The 24179-nt window shown below is 36.9% G+C and overlaps 2 protein-coding genes across 7 annotated transcripts; both read left to right on the plus strand.

Annotated features, from left to right (window-relative positions):
• Window positions 1-1273: 1273 nt before the first annotated feature.
• On the plus strand, window positions 1274-1920 carry LOC131844531 (uncharacterized). Its single transcript, XM_059193443.1, has one exon. The coding sequence runs from the start codon at window positions 1379-1381 to the stop codon at window positions 1844-1846; it is 468 nt and encodes a 155-aa protein (XP_059049426.1). The 5' UTR covers window positions 1274-1378; the 3' UTR covers window positions 1847-1920.
• A 1834-nt stretch (window positions 1921-3754) lies between these two features.
• Window positions 3755-24142, plus strand: LOC131844591 (regulating synaptic membrane exocytosis protein 2). 6 transcript variants are annotated; one of them, XM_059193514.1, is made up of 22 exons: window positions 3755-3892; window positions 6663-6867; window positions 7124-7598; window positions 8340-8422; window positions 10437-10653; window positions 11252-11416; window positions 11865-12019; window positions 12491-12736; window positions 12972-13109; window positions 13511-13669; window positions 14658-14744; window positions 15175-15301; window positions 15905-16041; window positions 16182-16290; window positions 16648-16837; window positions 18727-18857; window positions 19028-19174; window positions 19358-19505; window positions 22284-22443; window positions 22902-23099; window positions 23418-23552; window positions 23951-24142. In XM_059193514.1, exons 1-22 carry the CDS (start codon window positions 3783-3785, stop codon window positions 23951-23953), a joined length of 3525 nt encoding a protein of 1174 aa, XP_059049497.1. In that variant the 5' UTR covers window positions 3755-3782; the 3' UTR covers window positions 23954-24142. The 6 variants fall into 6 exon arrangements, with proteins under 6 accessions (XP_059049497.1, XP_059049498.1, XP_059049492.1 ...); XM_059193515.1 differs by having other exon boundaries at window positions 10446-10653; XM_059193509.1 differs by lacking the exon at window positions 8340-8422 and adding an exon at window positions 9371-9900.
• Window positions 24143-24179: the final 37 nt, after the last annotated feature.

A 24179-nucleotide genomic window follows, 5' to 3' on the forward strand; every position in this document is an offset into this window, starting at 1 on the left:
ACTTACTTGCATTCCTGCATCTTTGAAAAACATAACTTTTATCAGCCACCCTTTTCAGTAGATTTATAAATTAACATAAAATTTTATAGTTTTAACAAATCCATACAAATAATTAATTAACCATGTTACTTAAAATAAATTAAAATAAACTATTCTTGTACTATATTGGTAGGCACCTAAAACTTATCGCTATAGGAGAGTGACTGCATTAACGTCCTAAAAATAAATAGTTAGGTACCTATATTTAGTTAGTGGTTAAAATTATGCTCAAAGACATAAGGGCGAAGTTGAAAACCTTGGAAAACCTCACCTTTTGCAGAAGCTGAACATTATATGTGGAACGACATGATACATAGTAGAAGCACAGATAACATAATAGAAGTAAAGTAATCCTTTACAATTGCCTACTTTCCTTCTATTAAAAACGTCATGATATATTTTCAAATAAATAATATTTTTATGGAGTACCTACTTTGTCAATTCCAGGTTGAACGTTTATATTCTGTAGACGAGTTCATAGTTTTCATAGTACCTACTATAAGATAAGTTAGGACATTTTAAAATGTTATTTTAGATAAAATATTCAGAATACATAATTATACAATAGGTTATACAATTACTTAATTCTGACAACTCACATCGCGTTAGTTTAAAACTAAGTAGATAGGCACTAGACAACTGATAGAGATAGGTAAATCAATTTAATTTGCAAATAGTAGTAGCGCACTTCTACTACCACATACCTGTATAAACGCATCTAGACCAATACAAACAGAAGTTACCTGTTTGTATAGTTCTGGATGCTATCTATTGAATACAAATGTTGGTGTTGCCGAACCTATAACCATAGGATGTCAGGTAATGTGCTAAAGCACTAGTCCACCGTATATTTAAATAACACTTGTTGTTTTGAATGGGTTTTGAAATATCGGTAATAAGTAGGTATTTATTTTAGACCGACTATATACGTAGATTTATCGAAGGTTGGAAGATGGGGGAAAGGAAGACGGGTTTGGAGTGACTTACAGGATGATATAGCGTAAAGCATTTTACTCTTGATACATGCAAAATGAGGATTATAGCCGACCTGAGTGAAAAGGCCTATATTTTTCAATGGATAAGCCGTAAGATGAGATGATGATAGGTATATATATGAAGCTATAGTTTTATTTTAGGGTATATATAGTTAGCTAGGTACCCACATAAAAACTTTTCTTTAAACCTATATGTATATTAAATTTTTAAAAAAATTACAAACCTTGTTAGACTGTAAAAGTAATAGTTGTCATTTCGATCAGTCATGGAGAAATTTTGAAATATGTTTTAGTTAAAACTGTAATACTTAATACAAAAAATATATAATTCTGGCAAGAATAAAATGTTATTTCGCGCAAAATGTGTAACATATAACCTTGTTAAGTTTTATCTTGGCAAGGTCAATGGATCCAGAAGATACAGCATGTGCTGCCCGCCTCGGCCTCCACCGGGACAATGTGGGTGTCCGTCACAAGTGCCAGGGGGCGGTCGAGGCATTGTGCCCCCGGCGAACTGCAGGCCCGGCCCCATAGCTGCCAATCCCTGCATGCCCCAACATTACCACGGCAAAGACACTTGGAAAAAATACAAGTATATTGCTTTGTTCGTTTGCTTGCCGCTTATCATAGTACAAGGACTGCGCGTCTTGAACAATGAACCACATCAGAAAGACGTTTGTCGTGATTATGAATACATGCGAATACGTACAAAAAGGTTCCCGTGGGGTACTGGCGAGAAAACATTTTTCCATAACGACCTCGTAAATCATTTGCCTGGTGATTGCGAGCCTCCGCCTCTAGACTGCGATTAGAATTAAACATACTCTATATATAAATTAGACGTAACCTGGACTGTTTGTTTTGTCATATTTTATAAAATAAAGTGACCTGAATATAAATGATATGTATTTTATTTTATTAAATTCTTAAATAATGGGTTTCGAAACGAAATCTAATTATATAACAATAGTTTATCACGTATTTAAGTATTTAAGAACCTATGGGATTGGGATAATTTATTAAACTTTTTTTTAAAAATAGGTATGTACCTGAGATGGGCAGTTTCCCTGCTAAAATGTAGTTTTTGATGAAATAAACGCCAAGTGAAAGATCGATCGCTACTGGTGCATAAGGAATCTATCAGAACCCTGTCACAATTACCTACCATTTGATTGTTTACAGTATAAGCAAGTTACTTTATCAATGCTTGTCCCTTACTGATACTTTACCATCGAAACAAAGTTTTTTTACCCACCGTATTTTATACCTATGTCTTTGTCTACGATATGTTAAAAGATATAGTGATCTCCGTAAACTGCAGGCCAAGATACTGTGTCATAAGTTACTTATACTTGCTTTTTTTGTATATCTAGATGAACATGGAATAATAACCCGCAAGCGCTAACAGTATATACCTACTGACGGGGCACCAGTAAAGGATGATAGGATGAAGACAAAATGAGGTCAGGTCGATTGGCGATTTTACCTCGAAACCATTGGAGGTCAACCTGACCTCGTATCTATAGATATTCCTAAAAATGAGGCCACTAGTGTTCCTGTTGTTAACAATCTATACCTTCTCTTAAATTGTTATTGTATTCCTTAGTTGATTCATAGCAATACTCGAAGGCTACACTAGGAGATATCAAAAGTATCCAGAAGCATTAAGTAAGTACCTACATATTTAATAAGTGTTTATTATTATAAATGTCATACAAATATACATAATTCCTCAATATCAATTTTCTATATAAACAATTACAAAAAACAATCATTGTAATCCAACGCGGCACATCGAGGCAGCGTACCCAAGATACTGGCAGCGTTGCCTCTTTGAATGGCCATACTTAGCCTTTGGGCAAAATAGCTACCAGCTCTCGGGTCACAAGTAACCTCAATGAGCCGCGCTGAAATATTAATAAGTTATGTTATATATGTGGTAAATGTAAAATATGCCTAATTACACAATTCAACAGAACGAAATTTGTACCTACAATGCGAAAACCGAGGTATGAAAGTTAGGCCCTGTATACTGCACATTTATTGGCCAAATAGAGCATGTTTGTGCCGATTGTTCACTATACCATATTTGTACATATGTACCTATGTGATGATGTTATGAACGTGGATCAGCTGACTAAATAAAAGGTAATCCTTAGTATAGAGACTGCATACCCAACAAGGAATCTTAGCTTATAGATAAATAATTATATGAGTTTCCGATAGCCCAACTTAGTTACGAGTTCTATCTTAGTATTTATTATTTTTACACCATATTATTGATTTTAAATTTCTTTTAATATACGCGCTTAGTGAACAAGTTGGCAAAATATTGGGGCAACACCCTACGTATGTATGTTCAAAAGAAATCTATTCCCCAACGTTAAGTACATATAGCAAGATATACAGCATAGGTATATGAAACAATGCAGAGAGGTTACATGTCTGACAGAACTTTTTTACTAAAATGATTGTGCATACGGCGACGGCTGTGTCTTTGTTATGCGCACGCATTTAATTCAAGTTGGGGCGAAGCGCGGCGGCGCGTTAGGACAACGGGCGGCGGCGTCGCGCCAGGAACTTGGATCAATAGATGTTCTGACGTCAGTGGACGGGCTCGTGCCATTGGCTCACACGGCATTATTAAATAAACCTCCGTACGGGGTGGCGCGCAAAAGCTCGCGCCGCGGGCACAGCACCGCAGCACGCGGCGGGCCCGCGCACCGCTCGCGGCCGCCGCCGCCCGCCATGGCCGACATGCCGGACCTCTCGCACCTCACGCCCGAGGAGCGCGCCATCATCGAGGGCGTCATGATGCGCCAGCGACAAGAGGAGCAACGCGAACATGAGATCATGAGGTGTGCCTCACGTACGCGCCCCGCACCCCGCGCACCGCTAAATCCCTAGTCCTTCCCTAGTCGCCATCATGTCTCTTGTCCTATGCGCTATAAAATAAATGTGAAAGTGTGGTGTTTATGTACTCCTTACTAGCTGATTATTTAAAACTAAACGTAACTTAATGAAGTGCTGTATATATCTCTTAATCGAGTATATGTACAAACATATTTATTCTTTGTTGTAAGTCAGTGCAAAATGGAATATGGGATTAGGTATGTTACCTATATATCAGTACAATTAAATATGTATGATCTAGATATCGACGTAGATACCCATCCTATCTATCACCGTGATGCAAATCCTATGACTAATATGTAACGAGAACTGTTTTTAGTCATATACAAAATTGATATTCGTTTCGAATAATTTTAATGATAAATCTATGCGTACGAATTATTTCATAGTAGGACAGCAAAGTAGGTACTTACATACTTACGCTATGACTGACGCATTATTTGCATACATATAAACAATAATGCTATAATCTAATTATGAACTATTTGTACTTTACGCGGATATTCGCATTTAGTGAAAATAAAGCTTTGCAGTTTTATTTGTAGTGGTAATAAAACAGTTAGATAAAAATTGACCTTGTGTATTGTTCCCAAGGTAGGTAGCTACGATGACGTCAAACTATCATTATTAGATATATTTATATCTATATCTCTTAGTCTCTAGCTAGTAGTCGATAATATGATGCATTTGTATTGCACCTTTTATGAGTTACGTTTATAAAATTAAGGTAGGTTAGCATCTATTTCGTATATATTCTTAATCTCAGTTTATGGCAGTTGGAGTTTTAGACAGGACATACATAAATAATCGCATTATTGAATTTTGATTAATTTGTAACCTACATCGAACTTTCATTCCATTTTACATTGATGTTACGTTTTTTATTTTTACGTATCTTTAATAATCGATCGAGAGAGACATCCAAAGAATCTTTATTATTAATTAATTACAGGATCTTTATTTAACTCCAATAAAATATTTCCAATGTCATATATTGACCTCACAAATTATATTTTAGTTGTTAATACCAGCGGATATCCAACTTGATGTTGGATCATTAATTATTGGATTGACATCAACAATTGTTTCTGGTGGTCTGTCTTATATGAAATATATGTAGATATATTTAATACATATACATACCAACCCACTTTATATATATGTTTTAATTGAATATATTGGAATAGTGCACCCATCTGCGCTAAAGGTTTACGCTGTCGGGGCATTAGACATATGAAGGGTGATATAATGAGCGTAAGTCATGTAGTTCATTGTGACAAATTTATCGTGAAGATTTATAGGGGTAACCGCATGGTGGTCAATCTGATCAATACTAGCAACGTGGTTATTTCACTCACCACTTTATATCTACAATGCAATATCACATGACACAACGTATTTAATGAAAAATAAATTAATGAATTGTCGTTCTTATTGTCATTACTAATTTGGTCTCAGAAAATTGTATGACATTTTAATTTTATTAGGTATATCATAATATTTATTATTCCTTGTAAATTACCGTTACTATAGGAATATTATGTTATCTGTGCTATAGGTAGTAATTCTTTGAAACATCTTTTAATAATTTTTCCATAGATCATTATACACATTGGTGGATGATAACTCTTGTATTTTTTATTATAAGTAATTCTTCATGACAACGACAAATCATTCACTTGCATATATTTAAATTAGTACTTTCGAATTTCGTGTGGTTTCCTCAAGCAGATCTAGACTCTGTGACAGATTGACAAAGATACATTTATAGTATAATAGCAGCATATCTACAAACTTGAATAGGCCTATCAGAATACCTCTGCTGATATCAAAATTGATGTCAATAACAAATAATACAAAAAAAACATATTCTTCTAATTTTAACAACATTTTAAACCTTGCTTTACTAGTTTATTAAACATAAAAAGATTGAGGACGAACACGTTCCCATGCACAGAACATAGAAACACCGAGGAACTCTAAAACGTCCTACACACGAAATTCAGGAGCAACACTAGAGTAGTGATGGCGGGTCTAACATCTGGAGAGAATACGGCCCATAATTATTTCTAACTATATAGAATCCAGATATAACTAACAATCCAGGATTATATCCACCACTGCTCCGATATTGTGCTTGTTTTTAGGGTCGTGTGTCAAAATTTCCCACCTTCCACCAATCATTCTCTTTAATTGTGTTACTTTTCACGTTATTTACGTGTACGTTTTCTGTACACGTCATAAATCGTTATTGCCCTGAGCATAAATTAATAATAATTATAATTATAATAAAAAGTAAAATATCTTAATTTTCTACAGCTGACCACAAGTTTCCCATGTTTCCATTTATGACTCATGAAGATTGACCTGCACCGTATTTATCTGTATAGATTGACTAATCTATCTGTATTTCATACTAGAACTATGTACTTATTTATCTTCATTTTATTCGGATCGATGAATGATCGAAATGAGCCCGAAACTTTTTAAGTTGCTTAATTTAACATGAAAGTAAACTTGATAGCTAATCATAATGCTTTTTTGCAATTTTGTATTTCAAAATCCCTTTAGTTTGAGTGCGCTATCAGCTTCACTTTTCGTATTTATTTTAACAATTATATAATAATATTTAACAAATAATAATATTAAACCCAGTAGAACTAGCATTCTTCGTTTTCATAAATAAATACCTATATATAACTGTTGCAATAACAGGCGAAAGCAAGACGAAGTTGCAGTCTTAGAACAATCAATACGCACGAGGAATGAAATGCAGCGGGCAGCCGGCGTCGAACTAGCAGCCACCTGCCACATTTGTCTCAAGACAAAGTTTGCCGACGGTGTCGGACACTCCTGCCACTACTGTCGAGTGAGGTGTTGCGCCAGGTGTGGCGGAAAAGTCACACTACGCTCTAACAAGGTCAATACAATTATTTTCAAAAATATATTAAAATTAAAAAAAATATATCTATAATATCAATAATTTTCGTGTAACAAGATCCGATAAAATCCGAACACGTTATACCTTGGAGATACTTCATAGTTATTTTTTGAACAAATGGTTATTTCTGCAATCTTTATTTCGAATGTCAGAAATATTATTTTATTCAAACTCATAATAATAACAATGAATGTAGATAGATACACACATTTTAAATAATATATTACATTTACAGGTTATATGGGTGTGCATTTTATGTCGCAAAAAACAAGAACTGCTGTCGAAAACTGGGCAGTGGATACATAAAAGTGCCGGACAAGACTCCATGCTATGGAGAATGGAGGCAGATATGCGAGGCCTTCCGCCTCAAGCCGACGCTTCGTTAGATAAAAGACCTAAATTAGAGCGAGCCCACAGCGCTGCTGAAAAAGAAAATCTTCCTCTGCAGAGAACGGGCAGCGCTCTGCGCAGGCAATACAGTCAACAAGAGCCACGATGTTATGGGGAACTAGAGGGTTTGGCTCGAACCCATCCGCATTTAGTTCACCCCAGACAGAAAGCCGCATATGGGGTAGAGGATGTACCACCACCGACTGCGCAGCTGATGCCTCATCCAGCATCACACCCTCCACTTCCACCTCGATCGTCGTCCTCAGACGATGAGGTAGCAGAGTGTATTTCCGACGAGAACGATGAATATCGTGACCGAGGTAAGTACGCTCGCCGCCCTGTCGCCCGTCCATTTCCCACCATCCGTTTCACAACAAATTCCTTATCCCAAGGCTAATTTTGTTTATCATGTTCCTACATGCGTATACAACACAACAAAACATTCTACACGACACAGCGAACGCAACTTCTCTAGCCCTGTGAAAACAATAAACATTGTACATTAAGTCTGTCATATTCACCCATATTAAGAAAATGATAAAGTTAAGGTGTTCCGTGCGAGGTATTCGATTTGTAAGGACCGATCTTATATTAAAATATTTTCAGGTAAATACTATCATTAAGTTGTAAACCTAAGTTAATGTTTTCTAGGTATCTTTCACAGAAACGGATAGTGTTGAGCACCTAAACTTATCTCTATGTTTCCATCATGTCTGTTCATGTAGTATAATAATATGTGTCATTGCTACATCTCTTTCAAGAAAACACATCGAATCAAGTTCTTCTTTTCAGACAGAGACAGCTGTATAAGACTTTGTGCTTCAAATTTCGCAGTCCGTATTTTTAATTTTGTAAATAGGCGCTAGATTTGAAGCAAAAACTTACACAATCACAAACTTGAGTAAAACATAATTAGTAAAATACTTTGCCGCCGCATGCGTCTTGTGTGCCCAAATACGCGCCCGGTAGCCGCGCGCTGCGTGCCGCGAAATAAGGTGATCGTCGACTATATGAGTACTATCGTTGCATCGGCGCTCACCTCGCCATCCCACTGTTCGCAGGTAATAAAGATAGGAGCAGTTCGGACAGCTCCCGAAGTCAGCGTCAGGCGATGTTAAACGAGAAAATGCAAAAGTTTTTAGCGGTGAGAGTGCGCATTTATCGGGAAATATGCGTTGTAACATACTTATTGCTGAATTAGATGTCTCAGTATGTTTGTAACTGTTTTCGCAACATACTTCTTCCTCTGGTTGACCAACTGTCATGGCTGTTTGAACTCTATCTTTCAGAAACAGTCTCAGAAAGTACATTTATGTTTATAAGATACTTACCGCGTATTCAAAGTCGACAATATAGTACCTATGGTATCAAAGTAGAGTATAGATGTTATTAAATTATGCTAAAAGACATTTATACCTACATAATAATCGATTATAAACGTTAAATGTACTTCCTCGTTGACTTATTTGAACCATAAATTAAATAATGGCTAGTTATTTCAATGACATTTGTATTGATGTGAAGTCGTAGAAGTATTTTCACTTCTACAACCTTAAACCTGTCTGATTGCGCAAAAGAGTTAAAATAACCTACTTTTCTACCACTATTCATTGAGTATTTCTAAATAGTATAAATTAAAAAGATACATAATTTACATACGAAATTTTGATTTTAATTTATGGGTCAAATAACTATCGCATGCTTGGGCGAAAAGAAGTGTATTGTTAACATTTCTATTACAAACCCGTTAGATTTTGTGAACGTGTACTTTATTTTTTTATTGTTGTTATTGTATGACTTGGATAAGTTGACACACGTTCTTTCCGCTTGTGCGTGATCACTGCTTTCGATTAATTTCTTTTTAAGCTGGAGGGAGGCACTGAGGTCAACATATTTACATATATATTACAAAACAGACGCTTGTACAAATAAACGGTTGCACAGTCGGTTTTAGAGTAAGAAGATGTAGATATAACGTTAGACTGTTAGAGTACTGTAAACGGTTCCGGGCGCGTACTGGTGCGTAAGTCGCGTCGATCGGACGACGTAAACGAGCAGGTTCTCGCTGTTATACATTCGATATAATTCTTAGGACAACTTGAGGCACTCCGGCACCCGCACCTGCGCAGCGCCAGTGTAGCTGTCAACAATTATTACAATTTAACTAATCATTCACCGGCCGCTTACGAGGCAGAGGCGCGCGGTCCATTTGAAGCAGCGAGGGCAGCGCCTACCGGTGGCCGCAGCTTTGACTCTGTGACCGACTGTCGGTGGCGGGCTCGCGACGACGGTGAGGGCGCGTACCTGCGCCCGTACGCTCCGGACGAGGGCCCGCGCCCTGATCGAGCTGTCTATAAGAGTGCCTATTTGTGGGAAGACTCCTCTGATAACAGACGATTTACGGAGAGGAGAAAAAAAACTGTCCGTTTCGATGGACACGAGGGCGCAGCGACGTTCCCGCGGGGCGGACGGGATGCGTCGGCGGCGCCGCATGATTGGGCTTCCCTCCGCTGGGAGTCTGAACGCCAGACCAGTCAAGACTCCGCTACTAAAGACTCGGGCATCGATACCTCTAGCACCTTCACGTCTAGTGAAGACTCAAATAGAGGCGATTGCCCTAAGGTACAAAGCATTCCGTATTACTTATAACGGATTATTTACTTAGACGCAGTAAAATTAGATGAGTTAGAAAATATACAGGAATCATAACAATATAACTCTGCAACAAAATTGCCTTAATATTTATGTCGCTTAATTAATGTATTTTTTCTTAAAATTATAAATATAATTGTTATATACTTATAATCTTGAAAATAAGTATTTGCAAATATTATTTTTGTCGGTGTATTTATTTATTGCACATCTATGGTTGTATATAACTGTAACACTTGGCCTACACAATGTAGATGAATGGAAGATCTTAATGTATTTGTGTTGGCTGCGGCATGGTTGCATTTGCGAGCATGCAACAATATGTTACATTATATGTGCACCTTCGTGTTTTGTAGCTATCTACTATATTCAATAATAAAATTGCTGAGACCATAAAACGAGTTATAACCACACATTGAAGGTCATATTGTTTCATATATCAGCTTGATCGGTCACTCATTAAAGTAAGAATGTAAGGTTGTACTGACGTCTTGATAATATGACAGTTCCCACAGAGTTGGCAAGTGTCGGCGGACGGTACTCGGATGTGTGGTCACATGGTGCTGCGCAAGAGTGTAGTGGAGGGCAGTACACATTCCTCTGCTGCTATTCTTGGACTAAAAGTTGTAGGAGGAAAATTATTGCCTGATGGTACACGAGGTGCAATTGTAGAAAAAGTTAAAAAGGGCTCTATAGCCGATTTAGAAGGACAATTAAGAATAGGTAAGATAATTTACTATTTTTTTAAATTAGTTCTCATATTTATTATTCGTAACTATAATACATTTACATTACATACATGTACATATTTTGTACGTGATGTGTTTTATTCGTCGGAGAGGTTAAAGAGTAATCATCTATCGTGGTATGGGCATGTAATGCGTAGGAATGAAGATTATACCCTAAGGACGGTGTTACATATGAATATGGATATGAATATGGTTATAAAGGTAGAGGAAGACCTAAAAAGAGATGGATGGACTGTGTGAAAGATGATATGGTGAGAAAAACATATTACGCCGACCCCACATAAAAGGTATAAGGAAGAAGCAGATGATGATGATGTGTTTTGTTAGTTGTATTTATCTTATTCACCGATCCATGATCCATCCGGATAAAGATATTTACACAGCATTTCTTGTGAAACAGGCAGTCTCCGAACATAAAACCCTGCTTGGTCCGCTATACCCTCCTTCTTACTAAAAAACTTAAATTGATTAGATAAGATTTATTTCAAAGATAACTCCGCTATTTATATTATTCCCATAATTCTAAATTATTTTAATGCAATAAAAATAGTAATATAAGATATTTTTAACAGGAGATGAAGTTTTGCAATGGAATGGAGTAGCCCTTCAGGGCAGAAGCTCAGATGAAGTGGCAGCTATAGTTGCGGATAGTAAACACGATTCTCATGTGGAATTGGTAGTGTCTCGACCTATAACCGCCACGAGGACACCTGCACAGCCTTGGCGAACTCATAAAGGTGAATAAGATATTACATTGAAATTAATCAATTAATTTTGCAGGTGTAGATAGGCCACCCGCAGTAAGTGGTTACTAGTAGGCAGATCATGCATTTTTATACCAAAGTAAAAAATCTGTAAAATTGAGTTCTGTGAGTTGGCACCTACTCGTAAGTTTCACCTATTATAGCCGCTTGATTTAGTAAGTAGCTTGGTTTGTAAGCTGTAAGGTGCAATTTAGGCAATGAAATTTTGATAAGAGATATGACATCTTAGTCCTATGAAATTATAATGTATGATATCACGGGTGTCACATAATAACGTTCTGTTATAAATGTACATAGGCGACGGTTACCGGTTACCATCACGTGGGTCTTAACCACCAGACGGTAAGAAAAAAATCACAGTCACATGAAATAAATCGCTATTAAATAACATTATCATATATACATATTTTTTTGTTCAAAGGTCGATTGGGTTGTGCAGAAGTATATACAGAGGTTATGGGTGGGTGTGAAAAACCCAGTGTTCTTGTAACGTCACCCGGCTCGCCTGATGTTCACGCTCGTCGTCGACCGGCGAGACATAATCACCATAACGCCAACGTCGCCGGCCGAATACAGGTATCAAAAAAAATTCTAATAACGTGCATTGAATATTTTTACGCCACAGAACGATAAAGAGCCTGTTAGTTAAAATAACAGAACAATTTTTTTTCTTTGATTAAAATAGCTATATAGAGCCCACTACTAGTGATATCATGTGGTCTTTCAAATAAAAAATGTATGTCCTCGTGACAACCTATCTATATATCTCAATTTGAATTATGATTCGTTCAGTATTAATCGTGAAAATGTAATAAACAGACATACAGATATCAGACACACTTTCGTGTTTCGAATATTGGCATAGATGTATAGAATATTAGACGGATTTTTTTTTATTTTATTATCATTTTTCTATTATTTACTAGAAATAAATAGTGTTTTAAATACAATTTTATATACCTTTATAAATTTTATTTTTAGTTCCCTATAGTATCACAAATTTGGGAACTTTGATATTAATTAGATTGTTGTTTCATGTATGGTAAGCTGAAAATATACTTCGACATCAGCGCTCTACAACTATTAGTAACTGTAGTATCTGCAAGTGGCCTAAGTCCTCGACCCGATGGCACCACAAGATGTCCATACGCGAAGATTTTTCTTTTACCCGATAAAAGTGAAAAAAGTAAACGTAGAACCAAAACATTGGCAAACACTTTAGAACCACGGTGGAATCAAACTTTTGTTTACTGTGGTATACGAATTACTGACATCAAGAAGAGAACATTAGAGGCAAGTAAATAATATTATATACCCATACAACACTTATTTACCCACGCTTCGCTTAATACACCATCACTTGCATTGATTTGGTGTTTTATTGGTAATTCCATCACCGAAGAATCAGTCAGAAATATAAATAGCCATACTAAGTTTTCCAGTGTCGGCCAGATTTGAACTAAATAATTAAAAGTATCATATAATTTGTTTGTCACGTAAAAGCTACATCACATTATATTTCTAACAGGTGACAGTATGGGATTTAAATCGCTACGGTCCAAATGATTTTCTTGGTGAAGTTCTACTCGATCTTGATAATGTTGTGATGAATCACGAACCCAATTGGTACAATCTTAGACCACACGAGGAAACTGCTAATTTTAGTGTAAGAATATTTAAACATATATATATATATATAGATTACTTACCGACGTACCTACTAAATAATGCATGACTTTAAGAAAAGTTTCATACTTTGCACAAATTTTGCTGTTCTTTATTTTCATGAATACTAACTATGCTCTTGTACTTGATCTTAATTCATACTAATGTATAAATTCTAAAATGAAAAAATATGATTGTCCGTTTGGTATCTTCTAACAACTACACGGCTGAACGGATGAACATTGACGTGAATACAGATTGTATCAAGACGACGGACACGGGCCACCTTTTATCTCAAAAATACAGCAGCAGCAGACCTAGTGGCGGCTAAAACACTATAGATTAGTACGTACTAATTATCATTGATCTTGTATATTTAATCGTGTAATATTCGTATTGAAGAGATACCGTGAAGAGGAGGCGGATGGAGAACACCTTTCGCCGCCATCAACCTCCACGTCTCGGCTCTCAGACTCCGACACACCCAGTGAGTGTGACTTGCGGCGTCACCACTCGCTCTCTAGTCTCGCGTCCAGCTCCAGTCCACCGCCTCCACATGAGGTAACTATTATGACCACGACACTAAATTTATATTTTATTTGTTCGGTATATGTTTGTCTTTAAAATATATGTAACTAGCAACTCGCCCCGTCTTCGCCCGGGTGTACATGTATTATACATATAAACCTTCCTCTTGAATCACTCTATCTATCTAAAAAAAACAAAAAAAGCTTGAAAATCCGTTGCGTATTTTTAAAGATTTAAGTATACATAGGGATAGACAGACATCGACAGCGACTTTATTTTATACTATGTAATGATATAAACCAATGTTGTCACTATATTGAGTTGTCTGTAATAATAATATATTATTACTTCTATTAATAAATATCATAACATGACACCTTAAACCCGGGACAGATGTACCTGGCGAAGAAAGACTAGGAGAGCCGACCCCAAATGAAATGGGAAATGGCTAGGCAGAGAGAGAGATAACATGACACCTTAATATAATATTATTATTTCTTCATCATTATGTATAACAATATAACTACCGAGGTAGTCTTTGAAAAATCCTCTGCGTGCTTAGTCTCGCCTTTTTCAACAGTAAAGCTGCTTACTTTGTAAACTGTTTCAGTCATATGATATGATAACGCAGTCAAATAACAGGATAAGAGACATTGCATATCTTTTTCCTCTGCATTGTCAACGTATCAATTGGCCCATCGTAAGAAATTCCTGTTGAATTTACCAGAGTTAACCGCGTAGCGGGCAACCTGACATGCTCATTGCTAGCAATGAGGCCATCGGTCCACATTACTAACAATTCTTCGTCCTCCCTGTGCGGGGACAGTTACCATTTACTGTTAAGGGTACACCTACTTGTCAGTCATCAACTTATTTGTCATTCCAAATACTTAAAACATTCAAATAAAAACAAATTGGATTAATTAGCTTGTCATAGATAGTTTGCAAAAGTCTATACATTTAATAACTACATTTTGGTTTTAAAGTTTACATGCAGTTATGTTTTAAAAATTGTTCACAGCGAATGGATATGGACAACACACGTAGTAGTAGACGTGACATGTCCCCCGCGGGAAGAATACGTGCCGCCGGTATGACCAGAGAACGAGTAAGTTTCGTATAATCTGATAAAATACCACCGTTCATTGTCAACAACACCACAACACAGCATCGCGGGTGTATCGTGGATAAATTATTTTATCACTGTATAGAATAGTGCTTAAACCAAGTTCTAAGCTAATAAATAAAACAGATTGCAGTAATTCATTTAAACAATTTAGTAAAGCTTAATAAAGCAATGCTCTTACTCGCATGTCAAATAGTAAGTCTATGACTAAGATTAATATTCGTTTAAATTATAAAATATGCAAATTTAATAAGGGCAGAAAATATATTTATAAAAAATGCAACACAATAGAAACAAGATAGATATTTTTATTATTTCAGTGACGTCGTGGACAATGAACATTAACTGCCCAGGTGTCAGGTGCATTTGAGACATTGATAATAATAAAAATATGTATACCATTTACGCACAGAGCGGAGGATACAGCGTAGCGCGGTCACAGTCTGCAGCGGGAGTGGCCCGACCGCAGCGCGCGCGCAGCAAGTCGCCGCGACGGTCGTTGTCGCCTCCCGCCGATCGCAACGGCTGGCGTTACACAGGTGCCGCAATCGGCACCGCACCCACACACCAATCCGAACGACACCTGACATATCGTATGGATTGGTCCGTGGACGTCGTACCGACAGCGGGCCAAGACCCCGCACGGAACACTATCGCCGAGACACGCACGTTTCTCGTCGCGTCCGCTCATCACCACTTTACTGCCACTTACTGTTTTAACTTCCTCGCTCTTTTCCACCTAACTGTTTTTTTTTTCAAATCTTCCACTCACCCTATCCTTTCTACCTAATAACAGCACGCAGTGTGTCATCTATCTGATTGCATTTAGAATGCGCCGTCGCAAACTCTAATGCAGTCTAAAAATATTGATTGCGTGTGATAGTTGTGATATTAAACATTTGTTAATTTTATGGAATACCAATTGCATGAAAATAAAGGAACATACCGGAATATATTTTACTATAAATTAAAAATTGCATGATTCTTTATAATCTATCCATTTCGATTTGAGATTGTAACAAATGCTTGATGATTTAAAATTATTTCTTTGTCTTGAAAGATACTACATATTATACATTTATAATGTCATCAAATTTACTTATTAGGCTAAAAATGTAACAAGAGAACAATGTATGTTGCAGTAGGTGATGAACGAAGTGCTGGTGACGCGTCGCGACTGCCTACGCATGCATACGCGCCGCGGTTTCAGTCGCGTTCTGCCACTGCCACGCCCACTACCAGTCCAAAGAAACGACAACTACCACAAATACCTCACCAGGTAAAATGTTATGAGTCTTCAGTAGAAATCCATTCCTACATTTCGATTTCAATTACGGAGTAATGAAAACCGATTTTGAATTTCAAGTTTTCCTTTTTATTGTGTACGTAACAGTATTTTTTGTTGATCTTTAATGGCAGAATGCACAGCGAGCAGTACGGGCGCAAGTCTCCGCAGACCTCGAGGAACGTAAGTGGATCGCCCCGCATCACATTGGCGCCACACTTACCTACCGCAGCACGCCACAAGGTCAATACACGCATACCATATCCAAATCCATCAATGTACCACTTTCACACATTATTGTCCTCTAAATAACAAAAATTCTTATTAAAAGCATCAAGGCCAGTAATTCTATGAAGGCAATCCATCACAATATCCAACCATGATCTCCAATGGGATTTAGACAATACCTCAAGTAAGCAACATTATCCTTCACAAAGCTTCATAAGCCTGTTATCACTTAGAATCATACATGAATAGCATTACAAAGCTACTAGGCTGTACAGTATGTAGAATCTAGTACGTAGTGAGCTCCTAGAGATGATTATTTCGCGAAGTCAATCATAACTACTTGCAACTATAGGTATACAATAATGAATGTAGGTTGGGAGCGACATTACGCTGGCTTATCAGATTCCGAGTTGGCGGCGCGAGGAGGAGGCGGTTGGGCGCCACGCCGGAGACTGTCGCCCGACGCGACCGCTGCTGACTCAGACCTGGAATCGGTAGCATCTGTCACATCCAGCGCATTTAGCACGCAGTCAGAAAGACCCAGGCCCACTCGAATGCTCAGGTATACTTTATTTAAATTAACTTAGTAGACAATTGAAATGCTTAAAAATGAATCAAATTCCTTTGTCCTGAAGCAACAATTGAAATTATTTTCTCATAAATATTTTACAGGCAGCGAATACTTTCCCCAAATAGTACTTCTTCATCGTGCGATAGTGCTAATGTTGCCTTTTATCCACATAGACGTAATAATGTAAATTCAGGTCGCATATTGCCATACGTACTTATGCCGCCGGGTGCGGAACGCGCGGTTCGACGACGAATTCGTTCCCATTTTAATTCGAATGTAAGCTTCATACAATCGACGCACCGCGCTCGTCCCACTCGGCGCCTTAGACGTCTACTAGCTAGAAGTCGCTCGGATAGTTCATATACTACAGAATGCTCTCATCGTCATGCTTACGAACGCAGTCACAGTTGTCCTGAATATTCAGTACAATATAATACCTACAAGATAACAGATAACAGAAAAGACTATTTATGTCACTTTGCGTCATCCCATATAGTAAAAGATATAGACCGGAATACAATTCGTCCGTCGTATTTAGGCCATCAACAAAGTTTTTCAGGATCAAATTCATACACAACTTTTCAGCTAAAAGCACATACGCACAGAACAAAAGCTGTAATCCGACCAAAGCACATTTCATCATATTTTAAAATTCCACACTACACAGACGGTGACAATAATAGTCATAAGAAACCAACAACGATTAAGCATAGAAAGTTACCAGACATTAATAATATTCAAACTAATAATTTCAAATCTCAACCTACTGCTACTACTACCTTGATACCATCTATCAAAGTAGCAGACAATAATATTAAAAGTAATTTTGATAACATTACTGCTATCACAAATACAAAAATAATAAAGAAAGAAGAAATATCCAATCAGTATCACGGTTATGATAGCGAAGGAAGTGATGCGGAAACGACAATTCATGTCAGTATAGATAGACAAAATAGCTCCGATAAAAATAAAAATAGATTCGAAATTGATAAAACATTTAAAATACAAACAGAAATAAAAGAAAACGACTCAAAGAGTTCATTAATTAACGATAGAAAAAAAATCCTATCTCTTAATTTAAAAATGAGTTACGATGGTAATATGTCTGAAAATAAATCACCAGAATTATCTCAACTCAACCAGCACAGACCGACTGACCAGAACGGCAAATCTGCAAACAATGCAGATCTTGTAAAACATATTAAAGAAAAACCAAATCCTATAACAACAGTACAAAGGCGATATTCAGATTCGTTAATATTATTGAAACGTTCACCCGACTCGCAGACATCCTTGACTGATATTAAAAATATCTTCAAAAAAATGAGCATTACGACAAAGCCTAGTATAGATATCTTAGTCGTTTCACCAAATGAACCAACCACATCCACAAAAGATTTAGAGACTAAAATATATAAAAAACATGTTAATGTAGTTAGCATAAATGAAATTCCTACATTCCAGGAATATCATTCCCCATGTGCTCTTTCCCCGCGGCCTAGTTTAGACTTATCATTAAAGAAATCTTTGCCCTCCATTATTAAAAGAGCTCGTCCACGATCACATTCTTTATCATCTACTAACCATTTCATTAGCGATTTCAGTGTAATGGCTAATTCTATGTTTATTACTCTCTCTCCTTCAAAACTCGACTCGCCCCGTCGTGCGCTCACTCCTGTTGCCTCACATCTGCCATCTGACTATACCTGTTACAACCCTTGTACTACAAAAATGGAACAATTATACGGGCAATCCAATGAACATGCTGTAATGGAAATTGCGGATTTGCCGGCGCAACGGAATTACGGACAATCTCACACTGAACTAAATGAAAAACGATCCGGAAAAATCGAAACACGACGCAAATCAAAATTTAGTAATGACTACGGTGGACGCGAGAATGGCCGTGGTAATAATCAACACCAGCCAATAGAGCGTCGTGAATCCAGACGTGGACAATTCACACGTAGCCTTAGCAACGCTGATGTACCCCCCGACGAAAAAGCAGGTAATGCATATTATTCTAAAGAGTTGCTTAAGTATCTTGTATTCCTTTTGTATAATATTAAATTTTATATACAAAAAAAAATTTAATTAATATTTTTATCTTATTATAAGTGCATAGAATTAATGTTCAGTTGTTAGGTAATAATTAAGTCTAATCGAATGTTCAAAAAGACGGCAGCCTCAGTGACACAGCTATCGGCGGTGCCAGTGAAATGGAGCCATCTGCGGACGATGTGCTACTAAAAGCAGAGCCGCGAGATTATTTCGGAACTGGAATGGGAAAGAAGAGTAACTCTACCTCGCAGCTATCGGCCACAGGTAATCCTTACCATATCATACAACTTAACCACTACAGCACCTACTCACCACTTTCGCTAGCCTTTCGCAACACTAACATAGTTGTAAAAATTATTATAACGTGACTATGTGTAAAGGCTAGCGATTTATATAGTACCTATTTAGTATAATATGACTCAAATGTATTGATTAAATGATCGACAGGACGGAAACGGAGGTTAGGTTTCGGTAAACGTGGAAAAAATTCGTTTACGGTACAACGCAGCGAAGAAGTGGTGCCAGGCGAAATGCGTGGAGTTGCGTCTGGAGTGTCGCGAGCCTCCTCCGCATCCAGTGAAAACGATGACGACAGGTTCGGGCCGCTGTTTACCGATAACATTGAGACAATAGTGCGGTTGCTCAGGCGGCGGTAGCTCTCGCGGCAGATCGTCAAGTTTCATTGTAATAAATAGATAGTCAATACATTGACTATAGTATCGAACCGATAAAAAAAGCGCGATAACCATTTACAGCGACGTAAAATTATAACACAGCATGTTACAAAATTCATAACAGCCGTAGATGTATGTGTGATGTTGCTTCTGTGCAGTTAGCATTTTTTAGAGCTTTTACTGGTTTGTACATTAAAATCTTTCTGAGCAAGCAAATAGGTCTGCTCACGATAATGTTTGATGCGCATATGAACTGAATGACAATCTCTATAAATGAATGGTAATTGTTAAATTTTTAGCCATTTCTTTATCATTTTGTAATCCATAGATAGTATAAAATATGAATATAAAGTCGTCACTTTTGAATTAATATAGAGACAAAATAACTCTACTTCACGTGTAGGCGATTATGTAAACAATTGGCTCTATAACTAAGGCTAATATTACGACTTTTCTTATATATATAGAAATTTAATCAATATTAATTACAGGTATTTAATAAATAAATTCCTCAATTGGAAACAAATCAATATATCACTCCCACATTTGCATCATCCATAACCATGTTCATGTTTTGTGGATTCGACATGTATTCGTATATCTACGCAAATCGTATGCAATGTTATATAGTGTGGTACTATGGTATAATGTAAATATGACGGGTACTGAATGTGTTGCCGCCCGTTGCCCGTTGACGTGGCCGGCCGCGCCAACAGCTCGCGCGGGCGCCCGCGCTGACGGCGGCAGCGCGACGCGGCGCAAGCGATCCGGGCCCGCGACGACAACGTTCCAGCGCTCGCACGAGGTGTGCGCCAAGGCCACCAGCCTAGTCTCCATATGTAGCTCGGAGGCATCCGCGTAAGTCGCTCGCTCGTCTACCCCTTCTGTGCAGCAGTTCGCCGAGGTCTCTTTTATGTGTGCATCGATGTTGCTCGCGTCTTCCATTCCGCCCCTCTTTATGCCTTTCGTCTTGTAAACGCATGATGCCGGTTTATATTGGTGTTATTCACTTCATTCTTTTTTCTGTTCAGCACGCACGAGTCGTCTCTCGCATAGGCAACGCACCCTCGAATCCTTGAGATTGCCCTATTTTTATCTCTGGTATTAGACGCTGTTGGTTCCAGATTTTCAGCAGTGATAGTGACCGTCGGTAGGGTGGCTGCCGATGACGGAGGTCAGGAAGAGCTTCCAATAAATGCACGACTTTGAACGATATACATGTTGCCTGAAAGCCTATGATGTATGCACTTTTGTAAAAAATATACGGCAAGAATTCGATATTTGTCTAATATATACACACACATTTCAACACCCATGCATGTTAACTGAAGAAAATCATCTTTAATTTTATCATTCGTAGGAGTTAATCCTAAATGTATATTATTTATGATTTGTAACGTTTAAATATTTTTGGTTACCTACGTGTAAATTTTGGGTAGGTACATATACCTAAAATGTTAACAGGCATTCTAATTATCTATTTATATTGACTAAGCTTGTTTGTATGCCACGATATACCAGCCATTTTTACGTAAGTATTATTCATACTTTAGAACTTAGCCAAAAGTTATCGGTTACGGAATATCTTCAGCTGAAACAAAATAAAGAGCATCTTTAATTTTCATATCATTTTTATTTTTTAATTAGTAACGAATGATTCTTTAGCACCTTTCTATACAGTTATATATATTTCTTATAACTATATATTCTACTAGATGCCTTTAAATTCTGTATACTTATTAATCATATAGGTAGTATCTACCTAATTTTCACGTATTGACCTTAACTTTTATCACTGGATGCATCCGAGACTACCGCCCTCTTCTTCACTATTGTATCAATGTTGTTATTGTTGTATACCTATTTAATATTTTATAAATTCCTAAGATAGCTGCGAAAATCGACACCTGGTGAATAAAATTTACCTTTAATTCATTTAGTTACATAATACTCCCATAGAAACTAGACTCAGTACCTAACACCAATTTCTTTCGTTTTTCGCTATTACTTAGCTGTTATGCATTGGACTTTGATAAAATTTCATATTTATATTAAAAAAACATTTTGATCTCTTAGAATAGTTACAGTAGTAATCGATGTTTAAGTATCTGTTGAATAGATAGCCAATGCATAGCATAAAGATGTACTTACCTACTTGTATGTTACTTTCTGTCCATTATTAGCGTTATTTGGTAATTTTACTTACTAAATGTTAGATAGGTAGTGAAATTATAATACCTACATACAAAAAAGATTTGTACAAATCTTACTAAATAAAACAAAAACAATAAAAAAAATACGTATTTCGAAATCATAAAATTAAAATATAACAAAGTTAGTATATCCTCGTACAATTATACGAAATAAGAACGTTATAGGTGGAAGAACTGCAAATATTATATCTACAATTTCCAGATGTTACCTAGTAGAGAATGCTTGTAGCAGTAAGTCCGTCTTATATAACATATTTTTCAATTTATTAATTAATATTGAAGTTTAAACTAACATTACATATTTATAGCCACCAGATTAAATTAATAATAAATGCATAATAATTTAGGGATAATTATGATTCTTCTATTAATAGTAATGGAGAGCATAGATAATAATAGTGTTGAATATTATATAATTTAAATTCTTGAATTTTAAAAGTACAACAATGTAATATATTGCGTATTAAGTAGGGTCACGTTCTCCAGGTGGTCGCCGGGTATGCGCGCCTCGGGGTCGGACGGCGGAGGGCTGTCTGACTTCATTGATGGCCTAGGCCCGGGACAACTCGTCGGTAGACAGTTGCTAGGCGCGCCAACTTTGGGCGATGTACAACTCTCCATGTGCTACCAAAAAGGATTCCTTGAAGTAAGTTACATTTAGGAGCAAAAATTTACTTTTGGCTGTGTGTCGCCTATACTAACGCGAATACCTTACCTACCTTAGTAAGGCTTTTTACCCAATAGGGAATAAAAAGACAGACATTGACAACTGTTGACAACTAGGTGAACGCAGTACTTGATATCTGCCATATTTCGCTGTATGTTTGAATACAAAGTGGCTGTTATGGTTGCTAGCAAACCTACCGCCCACTCTGATATTAATTTTGACTTATAATCATATGTTAGCAACGGAAAGTCAATCAGACACAAGAAGCGGTTTAAAGTATTTTTATGTCGGCCATATTTAAACACATGAGCTTTAGGGTCTGTCTCAAGTTAGGAAATCACTAAGCCACAATGTTTTTTGCGGTTCCTATAGGGGCCGCCGGGTACGAGGCTCGAGCATTTGGGGAAGATACGTTTTACAATGCTTTTCTTTAAAAGGTGGAAGTAATACGAGCGCGAGGACTGCAAGCGCGACAAGGTTGCCGCACTCTACCCGCGCCTTACGTAAAAGTGTACCTCGTGAGCGGCAAACGGTGCGTCGCCAAGGCCAAGACGACCACTGCGCGACGCACGCTCGACCCTCTGTATCAACAGACACTTACGTTCAGAGAGAACTTCAAGGGATGTGTTTTACAAGTACGTCTGAAAGCGTTTCACTATGTAATTTATTAGTCAACAAGTTCTTCAACCCATTAGTTGACTATACGCCCCACTTCTTGAAAACATGCGACTTGTTAAAACCGGTTTCAATTCCATTGTTCTTATGCTGGTATATGTTACGCGATTAATTCTATAACTATTAGATTGCTGTATAATCCTGAACTAATGCTATTACTATTTATTTTAATCAACAAGTGTCTCCCCTCTTGTTGATTAAATAAAAAAAATAAATTCTTGTTTTATTAACATGTAAATAAGAGTATACATTAAAAAGTTCGTTTTAATTGTGGACAGGTAACAGTGTGGGGCGACTATGGTCGCATTGAGGGCAAGAAAGTCTTCATGGGTGTAGCCCAAATAATGCTCGATGACCTTAACCTCTCCAATATCGTCATTGGATGGTATAAGCTTTTCGGAACTACAAGCTTGGTAAGATTTCTTAAAAATAATAGTTGTATTATATAAATTATAATTTAAAATTATCAAGTTCTTATCTTAATAATAAAAGTTATTATAAATATTAATTTATACCATAATATTAACCTGTTAACTGAGGAATTCTTTTTTTAATTACGCAGCATATAACGGGCACTGTCTTCCACTAGGACGTGTCAGTACGTCAGCACAATATAATTTAATGTATATATTTTTATATGAAATATTCTACACGCTCCAGGTTCCAGGGCGCAGCGGAAATTTAAAAAATATAGGTATACATATGTCCTACACGTACACAAACGTTTGACATTAGACGTATTTATACGGCCCGCTCGGTTAACAGGTTAACTAACACGTATTTGCAATGAAATATGTTATCTTAATTTCAGTAACCGAGAATCAACACTGTCCACGCGAGTATTTGGAGAAGTTACATCATCACAATAAAAATTAAAACATGTCCAAGTAATACATTTAGTGATACTGCTTTAAATATCATGATAAAACGCAAAATATCTTGAATATAGGAAAATTTTCTATAAAACGAATGGTATTATAATAAGTTGTATTTTTATTTTCTTTTGGAATGCCTACTGAAGTTTTGAATAGATAGCATTT

Source organism: Achroia grisella, unplaced genomic scaffold (assembly GCF_030625045.1).
Source record: "Achroia grisella isolate CSIRO2021 unplaced genomic scaffold, CSIRO_AGI_Agris_v1 utg402, whole genome shotgun sequence".
Lineage (NCBI taxonomy): Eukaryota > Metazoa > Arthropoda > Insecta > Lepidoptera > Pyralidae > Achroia > Achroia grisella.

Excerpts from the sequence above, each read along its gene's own strand:
- LOC131844591 (XM_059193509.1), top strand. The coding sequence starts at position 3,783 with ATGGCCGACATGCCGGACCTCTCGCACCTCACGCCCGAGGAGCGCGCC. Across the intron at positions 7,599-9,370 it reads CGATGAATATCGTGACCGAG|GACAACTTGAGGCACTCCGG; the intron begins GTAAGTACGCTC and ends TATAATTCTTAG. Across the intron at positions 12,020-12,490 it reads ACGTCGCCGGCCGAATACAG|CTGAAAATATACTTCGACAT; the intron begins GTATCAAAAAAA and ends ATGTATGGTAAG.
- LOC131844531 (XM_059193443.1), top strand. The coding sequence starts at position 1,379 with ATGTTATTTCGCGCAAAATGTGTAACATATAACCTTGTTAAGTTTTAT.